The following is a 13,279-nucleotide window of genomic DNA, read 5'->3' on the forward strand; positions in this document are numbered from 1 at the left end:
GCATTTTATTATTTTATTGCAATAGTTGTTTGAATCATATTTTCTCTCTTACCTAAAAAATGAGTTGACTTGTGAGCCAGCTCTAACTTATAAAATCGATCTCAAGCTTGAGCTCAAACTTGATTAAACAAGCTCAAGCTTAAATCAGATATGGCTTGACTCCTTTCACCCCTAGAAGAGACAAAGCACGAGGTGAAGGCCTGATGTTGACTCCTAAAATCTTGATAAAGAGGACGAAGAGCAGGCTCTAGGAACTAAGGAAATGAAATGGAGGCTCAGCTCACTAAAGTTAGGTGAAGTTTGGTTGTCAATTTGTCATTAAAGGTTTCATCAACTCAGAAGATGGATTAATATGCTGGTGCTCTAGTATTTCATATTTTTTGTGTATAAAGTAAGAGAACCCTAAAAAACGAGCCCCTTTATTTGCAACTGTTACGAAGAAAATTTTTGTTTAATTAGGTTAGGTACTTAAGCTTAAGCCTTTGAAAATGTTCAATTTTTTCCTCATTTTGCAAATAAATTGTTATTATATGTGTGATTCATAATAGATGTAGATCAAGGTTAGATAGGTAGAGATATGAAGATGTATAGATAGTGCTGCAAAGATAGAGGCCATGTGATACAATGATGAAGAGATTTAATGCATGGAGAGAAGCTGAATTCTAGCAAGAGATTATTGCTGGAGATAGGGAGGTTGCTGGTTTTAAAAATTTTTGCATTTGTTTTTGTGAAAAATGGAATTGTTGGCACATGTGAAAAATTAGAGTTAGGTCTTCGATCAGTTACTAATGACTTAGTTTAATACTATTTTTCATTTATAAACACTCACATCTCAAGGCCTTGTAGCCCTACTAGTAGTTTACTGGAAATGCAGCTGATAAAAACTAAGTATTATGATAAAACGAGTTAAATGAATATTTATGTAAGAATTCATGCATGTCATGTTTCAGCTATCATAAGATAAAACTCTAGATCAGTTTTAATAGTTGGAACTTGTGCTATTGTATGTTGGGCATTTATCTTCTTTCACATTTAACAAACTGAAGGAACAAGCACAAGATTGCTTCATTTATGCACAAAATACATTCCATCATATGCATCTAGCTGTACATGTCTACATGAATCATCTCTCATGAAGCAACCATCGCGTTAAAAACTAGGGACATTCATAAGCATCGCAGACAAGTGAGTGAGTATAGTGACCTGTCATAATTCATATTCCATTATTTTTTTTATTATATTACTTATATTACAATAAAAAAAATAAAAAAAATTAAAAATTAAAAATTAAAAAAAAAAATTCCATTATTTTTTTAATTTTTCTTGATACTAAAAGTTTAAATGAGTGATGAAGATAAATGGCAAGCATTGTCATCACAGGGTAAAAAACAAATAATTATACGTTAAAATTATTGTTTTTATCAATAATATTTTGAATTATCGTGGTATTTTAAAGAAGTTCGACTAATTATTTCTGCCCATCTTGCTTGGGATTCTGATATGGGTGCCTATTTCTGCTATATGCCTGATTTTTTATTGTTTGCATGTAGGTCAATGAAGCTGTAGTCAGCGGTTGGCTATTTTTTCGTTATTTGGTCATTGGAGGTACACTGAAGACTCATGTAGTATTCTATTTTTATCTTTCTGAATCATGCAAGCCAACTTCTTCATGCAATCTTATGCTCATGAATGTTTCTTAAATTTGTTGAAAGTCCTACTAGAAGGAAACTGTGAATGCTCACTATAGTTTTTCATGGTAAAATTTTGAACTAGTTGAATAATATGTGATAATTCTCTAAACCCTCATAATGTTAATTATGGCCACAATCAATATGACACCAGAAATGATATGAAAAATAGATGAATTGGGCAACGTGGTCAATGTAAATGGACAATGGACATGCCATACATGCTTATGATCAATTTTGAATCAAACTATTTTTGAACAACCTTTTTTAAGTTGAAGCTAATCAATTTTAATTTCAAATTGATTAAAGTTGAACGATTATAAACAAATCCTGAATTTTGGATTTAGTAATAAACCCTATTTTTATCTCTCTTTCTTAATATATCCTAAATATGGTTTTTATAATTTATAATTTTTGGATCCCCTTATTGACATAAATTGGACTAAATAAATTGAGATTGCATAAATCCTAAAGTACTATTGGTATGAAAATTTTTAGTCATAGTATAAAAATGAAATTTGATTTCCTAATAGGTGTGAAACACATACAAAACATCAGACCAACACCAGAGTTAATATTCGTATGGGACATGTGTATGATCATCAATAAATGTAAATATTATTTAAAGCCTATGTAGTTAAGGACATGACATAGATCCCAATTATTCAAAGGGACTTTGAAGGGACATTAGTAGGACTTGAGGTTGAAGAGAGAAAAGACACCATTAATGTTTATTGAGCTTTCTAGGGAGAAAGTGGTTGGGACAAACTCTTGAAGTTGTTGGGGTGGAGGATGACCCATATGTGCAATACCATTGATATAGCATAATGGTGGAAGGGGTTGATAGTAGATTTCACCAGCTTCAATATCTACACCAATCATCTTTGTCATATTGAGATCTGAAAGACAATGAAAGTGATAGAAAGTTAGTAATTGTGAGCTTGAGTAAGATTGTTGATTAATCATAAACTTGTAGGAAATTTGGAACATGTTATACATTTAAAAGTGATAAGCCCTAAGAGGGAGGTATAATAAAGCCTTTACTAGACATAGTGGTGGGGTATCCATCACCAATTATGAGTGGGAGAGAGGACATGACAAGGTAGAAAAATAAGTGACAATTACTTGTCATATATGAAGAGAAACTAGAGTTTAGAAGCTATGACGTGGCAAAGGAAGCCATAATGTACAACTAGAAGAGGAAAATGCATGATAGATGAACACGAATGTTTGAGAGCATAGAGGAAGACAGTCATAATCCTTCTATGACAAAATGATTGAACTAGAAGTGATGATAAGAGTGGAAGTGCCAATAGTTATGAGACAGAAACTATACGCACGTTAAGAAGTTGCCTATAGCTGAGTTTGCCTATAATAATTTCGTGAATCGTACTGCGAGTTTAAGTCCAGCTGAGATAGTCTATGGTTTCAAGCCTAGGTTGCCTATAGATTTGATTTTCATGAGCCCTAGGTCTAGAGTTAGTGAGTCTGCATCATCATTTGCATCTCATTTACATGATTTGTATGAAGAGATTTTAACTAGGATAAATCAAAGCAATGCAACGTACGAACTTCAGGCTGACATTAAGAAGTGATTCTGAACTTTTGAAGTAGGTGATTATGTGATGGTTCGGATTCGTCTGGAACGGTTCCAAAAAGGGGCTATTAGGAAACTACATGCTAAGAGTGCTGGACCTTTTAGAGTGGAGAAGAAAATTACTGACAATGCTTATGGGTGGATCTTCCTTCAAATTTTGGCATAAGTCCCTCCTTTAATATAGAGGATTTAGTAGCCTATGAGGGACCTGATTTTAACCCACCCAATCCATTTGTTGAGCCTTGTCTGAACCCATTCAGTGAGCACCTTAGCCTATCGCCACTGCTCAAATTACCCAATACACCCCAAGCGGATAAAATTGATATCATTTTGAATGATGAAATTATTTCTACTAAGGATGGAGGAAGAATAAGATATTTGGTTAGGTGAAAGGATAAGCCAGCTATCGAAGATACATGGCTTGAGCGTGAGGAGTTGTAGAGGATCGACCCGGATTTGTTGGAGCGATACAAGAGTTCACTTACAGCTGACTCGACATGGCAAATTTTCTCCCACCCCGAGAGAATGATGGGGACATTAGAGCTTGGAGGGTTTATCACCGTAGAGGCTGGAGATCTACAACCTTCATTTAGTTTTTATATTTTTAGTTTTCATATGTTGTTGAAAATTTATGTGTGTTATTTATTTTATTTTAGTTTTACCCTCACTTAAGAGAGCTTTTGTGTTGTTTGGCCAAGGGCCTTATTGTCTTTTGTCCTTACATGTTTTTGGTGCTTATATATATTGCATATTATTCTCTTGTATGGATGATAAATTTTTTATATAAATTTCTAGTTATATGCTTCCTCTTTTCTTGGTGAGTTGAGTTTGTGTGAAGTCATTTGGAGAAACGCAAAGAAATACCCAACAGCGTGTGAGCTCTTGGTTGGTATCATCTTCCCTCTCTAACTCTTTTTTTTTTCCTCCTTCCCTTGCCACCCAAACAACCCCTTAACTGTAGCAAACTGCTGCCCTCAACCAACAACCACCTCTCTCTCTTCCTCTCATCTACCTCCACCTTCTCCCCAACACCCTTGACCCTTGGGCTTCCCAAATTCTGCAATTAATTCACAATAATTGAGTATTTATCTCAATTAATTGTGACCTTTGAGATTCACAACCACTTTTTATTTTTTCCCTTCCCAAGCAAGCCACATCAGCCCTCTCTCTTCCCAAGAAACCAACCCCATCTCTTCACCTCCCAAGCTGACGTTTCCTTTTCCCAAGCCATTTACTTTCCTTCCCAAGCAAGCCACATCAGCCCTCTCTCTTCCCCAAGCAACCAGCCTCACCTATTCACTCAAAGCTGACTTTTACCTTTCCTAAGCCAACTAATTCCCTTTCCAAGCAAATCACATCAGTCCTTTCTCTTTCCCAAGTAGCCAACCCTCACCTCTTCACTTTCCGAGCCAAATTATCCCTTTCCAAGCCATTAAAATCAGTCAAATCATCTCTCCCCTCCTCCCCATGCAGTTGGCCTAGTTAACCTCTCCAAAACCCAAAATGTTGAGCTCTCCACTTCCAAATCCTCGTATAGCTGAAATTTTCTTTTCTCTCCTCACTATTCTACTTTTCAAAGGAAACTTAACTTTTACTAATGCAACAAGGACATTGATTTAACAAAGAGCAAGGGTTTCAAGGGCAAGCCAAGGAGGAACTAGCTGTCACTTCATTAATGACTCCATTCTTCCTATTCATGAGCTAAGTATCAAACCCTCCCCTTGTCTTTATCTAACTAAATATAAATCTTCTCATTTCATCTATAGTAGCATCATCTTATATGCGTTGATTAATCCACCAAGTTCTACTTAAATTTGAACAAACAGAAACTCTAGTGACTAGCACCTTAATTAAATATTGGACTTGTGCCAACCCATGTAAGTTAGTCTAAACTAATTCGCCTTTATTATTGTTTAGCCTTTGCTTTTTAGTTTCTTACTATCACATGATTTAATAGTTCAAATTTTTTTATTGTTCTTAATGTTTATGAAGTTTATATTGTTGTCTTTGATGTTCTCTTAGCTTAAATCTCTATTTACATGACTTATTTCGCTTAGTCTGCATCATTAGTCTCTACAAACTCATTTTTTATTGGAAGTAATTAACTAAATACAATGAAATGCCTCAATAGGCATTTGGTTCAATGTCTGTTCTTGTTGTGCATGATCCGCCTACAATGTACCATTAAAGAGCTAAAAATACCGTATTAGATATACTTGTGCAAAAGTACGAACAATAAAAGTGGAAGATTGAACATGAGCTTGGCAAAATGTAGTCTAAAATGGTGCTTATTCAGTAAGGTTAATCATGAATAGAATTATTCTTATAAACTCTTAAGATGTGATTTTTCCCAGTTAGGTGAAGATGGGAAATTTTTAAGTAAAAAAATAAGAAAGGAGATGAAAGGTACTTATAACATCTTTCTATTCTTTCATTTTTCTGTAATTTTCCAAGCCCAAAATTTAGCAGACTTAAGTTTTTATCATAATCTGTATCGCACTGCAATTATATTTTGTTGAGTTTCCATCTTCTCTGTTGTGTGCAAATTACCCGGCATAAGGAAATGGTAAACATAAACCAATATCCATGCTGAGGAGCCCAGATCATGAAATACATTTCTCAATTTGAAAATTTACCAAGATTTAAAAAAAAAAATCAGTTTGAATAGAAATGCATCTTTCTTGATATACAACGAAGAATCTGAATATTTGGATATTCCTCGGGCTTGTGTAGGGGGTAGGTGCCTGGGCTTTTTCTACCTGAAGAATGGCCTCTCTATGAAATTAAAATAGTTTTATCATAACTTCCTCTTGAACTGAGGGATTTCCTAGGTATCCCATCTGAAAAAGCATTCAAATATTTGTGCCACACTCATTCTTGAGGGTAGTGAAATTCCTTCGGTTAAGTTCCGAGGCAAGAGTAATGTAATCACAAGCATCACTAGCAACAGCTTATGCACGATGCTTGCTTGAACTGGCCCCTTTCCAAGTGTTAGGGTATTCTTTTTACAAACTATGAAGGGGCTGACACATTGAGGTTTCGTATGACTATTTTGGGAGACATTAATGTGTTGCATCTTTATAATGTGCTGTGTCTCTTAGTCATAAATTTCATTGATTGGACTGCTCTGTTTTTGCAGGTTATGTAGGTCTCGCAACAATAGCTGGGTTCATTTGGTGGTTTGTTTATTATGATGCTGGTCCTAAGTTGCTATATAATGAATTGGTAAGATGTATGCATTTAATTTTCTGCTGCATGCATCCCATTATTTCTTCAAGTTTTATTATTTCATATTAACTGCAAATTAGAAGCCCATGGTGAGATAGTCTTTTGATCTGGACCATGCATCAAGTTTCATTTAGAAGAAGCAACATTTCTTATGCTGTTTTTCTTTCTATTTAGTACCTAAATAGAATGATAGGGGTATTAGGAGCAATTGTACCATGAATTGCATTAAGCCCACTTTTTTTTAGTACTTCTGTTAGCTGTGAATTTTTTTTCGTTTCGTTCACCGCTGTATTACAACTGCATGACGGTGGTTCAGTTTTATTTTTGCTGTATGTGTTTATTTGTCTTAGCTATTTGAATGGGTTTAGAACATTTATTTAACTTTTGTTAGTGGTTATTCTTAAAATATGTTGCAATAATTAAGCATCAAGATTTCATATTAAGTGCAAATGAGAAGCACATTTTAAGATGAGATTCGGACCATATATCAATTAATTAGATAATATGGAAAAAAATGAATTAACTTCATTATGAGAAAGTTTCACTTTGTAATAGCAATTCTTTTGCTTTATTTTCCACCTCACTTGGTATATGAGTAATTGGAGAGGGTAGTTATGGGCAATTGCATCATAAATTGCATTAAGCTCAGTTTGATTTAGTACTTCAATGAGCCATTAATATTTGAAATATGTTTGGGGCTGCCTTAGCCCAAAACTAGCCTTCTCATTCTAGATTTTGGTGGATGCTATGTTGTCTCTTGGATTAGTCGGACAAGGGAATGAAAAATTATTAGCTTATCGATTGATTTTTCATGGGTAATATTTTTTCCAATAGATTTCCCATTGGTAAATCTACTTATGCAAGCTCTTTTATGTTTAGGATATATTTTTGGGTATATTTATTGCGTGTGCATATTATGTTGATTTTTATAGTTGTATTATATATATATATATTATATATATATATATATATATATATGTGTGTGTGTGTGTGTGTGTGTGTGTGTGAAAGTTTATTTGAAATTGTGTTGAGATATTGAATTAACTAAGCTGTTATTTCATTTTCATGGTTATGATGATGCTCATTTCAATTAGGGCAGCTTTAAGTTTTTTTTTTTTTCCCAGGATTTATGTAATTATGATATTATATACTTATTATAGATTTAAAATTTTTAGTATTCTTCAATGTAGAATAGGCATCTTCTTGGATGGAAAGGATTAATAATTGAATTTCTTAATAGACTTAGCTATTTATTCATATGGCATATCAATATTATGTATTCATTATTGAAGGAAAACTTGGGAAATAGATTTATTTAGCTAGAATTTAGCAAACTGAGATACTCAGAAATTTGTTATTTTATGAAACAATGCTTAATATAATGATTTTGAAGTCTCCTAATAACTAAAATAGATTTATTATGTCAGATAGTTATTCCTTTTTGGTGACTTTCTTCATTCGGGCAAGCACCTAGGTTCAAGCATCAAGCATTAGATACTCATATTGGCCTAAATGCTCCTAGTGCTTTTAACTGCACTAGTAAGAATTGTCAATGGCTTCATAAACATAACTCCTACTTTTTATAGGATAAGATTATTGATCTTGGTGGCGGCAATGGTGGGTACTATGCTTGTCAGGGATGATGATGTGATGAATATATTAAAGTTCTCAGAAAAGAATTGATATGCACATGAGTAAATTTAACGATGATCAATGCTTTTTTTTGTTCGAACAATGCTATTCACCATTCAATGGGAAAGGAATGGCTTGTCTACTCCTGTTGTTAGTATACTGCCAAATCAGACACCATTAATGATGTTGATTCCGTTGTAGGTGATCTTTTTTCATATTATCTTGTTATAACTTCTGCCATTTATCCTATCAACAAATTAGGATGAACATAAAAAAAATGATAATATGGAGGTCAGTACCTAGGTCGTGTTTAGGGCCTCCAGTCGTAGGTTGCCATATCTCATTGATGGCGACTAGAGCTTTTGATAACACTAATAAGGACTAGCATAAGCAATGGATGGATCTAGTGATGATATATGATGATGATGATGATACCTCAAATGCAGAGAAAATACTTGATGTACTTGATATCAACATTTTGATATATTTCCTCTTTTTGAATATTCTGTCCTCTATCTTTTTTAATATTCTAACTTCTTTTGTTTATTTATTTATTTATTTATTTTTTGTTAATCTAGTCATATAATTTTTAAGCTTCCATTTTCTCTCTTTATGTTCAGGTTAATTTTGATACTTGCTCATCAAGAGAGACAACATATCCATGTAGTATATTTGCAAATCGTCATCCATCAACTGTTTCAATGACCGTGCTTGTTGTGGTCGAGATGTTTAATGCCTTGAACAACCTCAGTGAAAATCAGTCGCTTCTGTATGGTTTGATTTATTTAGAGTTTACATATTAGCTTTTGACATTACTTATGAACAAGTAACATACTAAAGTATATTTTCTTAGTGTTCTAGATATCTTGAAGTTGATTTCTAGTATATTCTGGATTTGCAGTGTTATCTAATTATACTCCGAACTATGGGGAAATAATTATGGCCATTAATACATATATCTGCTGCCTCTGTTGACCTCTGTAACAAAATAACAAATATATATATATATATATGTCGGTGGAGGTAGCTTTCAAAAAAAAAGGAAAGAAAGAGAAAAAAAGGAATAAGAGAAAAAAAAGTCTTTTGTGCATATTTTTGTCATCGTCACATCTCGTCATTGCATCTCTGTGAAGGTATAACGCCCATGCCCTAAACTAAACAATTCCCACTCTCGGTGTTTGCAGTGAGCCGGAGGACCCCCTATTCGCACCCTCGTAGCACAGTGGGAGAGAGCCCGGCACAACATTTACGGCGAAGCAGGTAAGCCCTGTACACGCTCTCATAGCATGGCAGGGACACTTATAAGTACCCCTACGCGCCTAAATGTTGGCGGGGAAAGCAATTGCACATTTTCAAACAGGTACCTCAAAGACCCTTAAGCGCTCTCGTAGTGTGGCAGGAATTGAATATACGGCCACTGTGATTCCCGACGCCTACCCTTAAGCGCTCTCGTAGCGTGGAGGGGAAGGCCCGACTTTTGGATTTCCTCTAAGCGGGGGAGATGCTGGGAGGTTACTAGAATTTTTACTAACAGAGGACCTAAATTTGAACTGAAAATAGGGGACTTGATTTGAATAATTGACATGGGATTTGAACTTGCAAATTGAACAACTGGGGACATGAATTTGGACCTAATTGAACTGCAATGAACAAAACTCAAATTGATAAACGAAAAACCGGATTTAAATTTAACAAATACATAATAAAATTTAAAATAAAAATAATGCCAAATAATAACCCAAGGCATTCAAATGAACACTAACAAACAAGTAAAGGACTCGTGCCATGCAAAGAATAATAAACACATGAAGAGATACAACAACCTTCTCGCAAGCAAAGATCAAATTGAAGACGTAACAACTTGCTTACAAACAATGACTCGCGGTGGATAAGAATCCCACCTCCCACTCAAAACCAACAATCAATATGAAGATCAATGAATAATTAGAAAACTCATGATCGATAAATTGCCAAACACCTGCTTGCAGACTAATGTCAATAAGCCACAATTAATCTGATGGAGCATATAATATTTGCATGCAATCCATCTTAATCATGGATGGTATGTTCATGAAGGATATATGAAGAATATGGAATGAATGCCAAGATTTCCCTCCAATCAATGACAACCGGCTTGTAGATAAATATAATAGTTATCTATGAATACTGACAGTCAACATACAATTAGCATCAATTGGAAGATGATGTAGGAAACTTGTAATGAGCAGAATGATTTGCCTAAGGGTATGGACATGAACTCATGATGCCTATGGCAACCTGCTTATGTTCAGCTACAAGCAGCTTGTAGTAGGCAAGCTCTCAGCGCACACAAGTGACAAACTATGAGACTAAAATTACTTGAATACTCAATTAAATCAACCTGTAAATGAGGATAAATAACATTCGTATTGCGCATATAACAAATGTCAGGGTAACCCTATAATCTATAACAACTCAGCGGCAAGAAAATGCAACAATTTCCTACAAGCGATGCACAATGAATATGATGATTCGACGTGTACATGATTCATGCAATGCATCATCTATAATTCAAAGTAACAGGTGATAATGAATGCAGATACTTGCAAGTGACGATAGAAGACTGGAAGCGCACATAATTGCACTGCTCATAACCAATGCTGGAAGATACTGCAATGAGCATGATTCGCCTACAATCAATATTAGCTCACGAGCAAATGCCTTGAGCCATTACAAGTGGTAAAGGGTAGTGTATAATGCACAAATGGCATATCATGCATAGACGAGTACGACTAATCCACAATATTTATACGAGTTCCTGCGAGCTACTGCAAAGGATTCCTCATTCATACAGTGATCTACCTGCAAATAATGAAGCTTTTGCACAAAATGATGTGTATGATGATTGCGAGCATCTGCAAGCTGATATAGTAGGGCCCTCATTCATACAACAGTCCACTCATAGGTGATGATGAATAACATGTAGTGGATGCTAAATCGTCCCACAGTCAGCAACCACTCAATATCAGTCAATTACACCGCCCCTTCAAGTAGTAGATGATACATAACAAAATGCAAATGTCTACAAGGTTGTAGGAGACCCGTATATCACACTATATGCCATATACAAGCAAACACCATATGATATGCAGTAAATGCGGGTGTCTATGGGCCCTTGTAGGAGACCTATTATACACACAAAATGTCATCTATGAACAAAATACCAAATGACTACAGCAAATGTAAATGTCTACATGCCGCTGAAGGAGGCCTGTTATACATTCAGCATGCCATTTGTGGGTAAATATAAAAGAATTGCAGTAGATACAAGCGTATGCGACTGGCCGTAAGAGACTCATTAGGCACGACAGTCTACCTGTATGAATCAATGTGCAAATAACCATAGTGCAACGCCACGCCATCGGATCTACAATATCCATACAAGCGAACATAAGTCGTCTACAAGATGCAACACCACGCCACTGAATCTACAACATCCATGCAAGCGTATAGAGGTGTATACAAACTGCAACGTCACGCCACCGTATCCGCAACATTCATATAAGCAAACATAAGGTGTGTATAAGCTCTCAGATAAAACATTACACACACTCAACTGACAATTACTTGCACGCCGGATCTGCGTCAAATATTATAAAAAGGCTCTCACACATGCACTGCAATATGTATACACATAAGTATGAAAGTGTATGCAAGCACATTAGCATGTATACGTGTAAAAATATGCACCCACATGGGCTCCAATGAACGTGTTAAGGGTACGCACGGGACATCTGAGGATGTTGTGTGAGTCAAATAATAAATCCAAATTTGAGCCTGATCCTTCCATGCAAGTAGATAGGAGTCAACATGGCTCAAACTATCTAACAAATGTATGGTCACGGTGTCGACCGATATATTTGTTTTAATACGTTCATATTAAGCCTTCAAGACTTATAACTAGGAAAATTCATTAATAAAAGCAAGCAGCCGAAAACGAACATGATCATCTATCAGTAATTAGACAGAGTCGATAAGGTTCAACATATCATATTCAAAAATGCCCCCTAAACACATGTATGGGCTCCGATGAGTGTGATGTATTCACACACGTGACATCTGATGGTGTTGCACGGGTCAATAAATGAACCCAAATTCGAGTCTGATCCTTCTATATGGATATATATAAGTCGACACAACTCGAACTATCAAACAAATATACGATCACAATGTCGACCAGGATATTTATTTTATATGTTCATATTTAGCCTTCAAGGTCTATAAGAAGGAAAATTCATTAAATAAAAGCATAGAGCCGGCAATAAACCCGATCCTCTGTCAGCGATTAGACAAAGTCGACAAGGTTCAACAGATAATTACAAAAAATGCCCCATTAACACCTACATGGGCCTTGACGAGCGTGTTGTGTTTATGCACGTGATGTTTGAGGAGGTTGTACGGGTCAAAAAAATGAGCATAAGTTCAAAGTCCAATCCTTCTCCTTGGTAAGATGGGGAGTCGACACGACTTGAACTAATGGACAAATATACGATCGTGACATCAATTGGGATATTTAGTTTTATACGTTCATATTAGGCCTTCAAGGCCTATAACAAAAGAAATTTGATGTGATACCACATGCGAAAGGAGCTTGTTAAGAAATTTTAAGAATCATTGACAATGAAATCTCAATTAATAACTTATTGAAATAACAAGCAAATTCATTAAAGATTCTTGATTTTCAACTCGCTTAGGCGAAGGAGTACATGTAGATTAACTAATCCTTGGAGATAAACAAAATAGTAGCAAAGCTAAGAGCTATTAAACAACAATCCACCACTTAATAATGAGAAATTTCACCTTGGGGATTATTCACTCGACTACACTAGGCTTGGCGAGAGAAGATCTTGCAACTAGAATTGAGATCACCACTAGGAAGAAGATGCTGGAAGTCTTTGTCCACGGGAAGTAAGTCGGAGTAGGTGGGGTTGGCGGATGTCCGGTGATGATCCAACGACTTGGTGGAAGATGGATCTCATGATCCGCCATTCAACATTGAAGTGGAGAGGGGAGGCGTCGTCTTCTCCTTTCCTTGGCTTCTCTATTCGAGGGAGAAGCAAAATGGGGCGGCGGGAGCTAGAGAAAGAGGGGAGGC

The 13,279-nt window shown here is 35.6% G+C and overlaps 1 protein-coding gene across 2 annotated transcripts in view; it reads left to right on the plus strand.

Moving 5' to 3' along the window:
* Positions 1-12,719, plus strand: part of LOC110100807 (calcium-transporting ATPase 3, endoplasmic reticulum-type) — a 137,328-nt gene extending 124,609 nt beyond the window's left edge. The window contains exons 28-31 of one of the 2 annotated variants that reach the window (XM_020828479.2): positions 1,551-1,605; positions 6,425-6,510; positions 8,766-8,914; positions 9,330-12,719. In XM_020828479.2, coding sequence (XP_020684138.2) covers positions 1,551-1,605; positions 6,425-6,510; positions 8,766-8,914; positions 9,330-9,363 — 324 coding nt within the window. In that variant the 3' untranslated portion in view covers positions 9,364-12,719. Of the gene's footprint in view, positions 1-1,550; positions 1,623-6,424; positions 6,511-8,765; positions 8,915-9,329 lie in introns of those variants that run through there. The other variant, XR_003701198.1, reaches the window with a different exon arrangement.
* Positions 12,720-13,279: the final 560 nt, after the last annotated feature.

This window comes from Dendrobium catenatum, unplaced genomic scaffold (assembly GCF_001605985.2).
Source record: "Dendrobium catenatum unplaced genomic scaffold, ASM160598v2 fragScaff_scaffold_716, whole genome shotgun sequence".
In the NCBI taxonomy this organism is placed as follows: Eukaryota; Viridiplantae; Streptophyta; class Magnoliopsida; order Asparagales; family Orchidaceae; genus Dendrobium; species Dendrobium catenatum.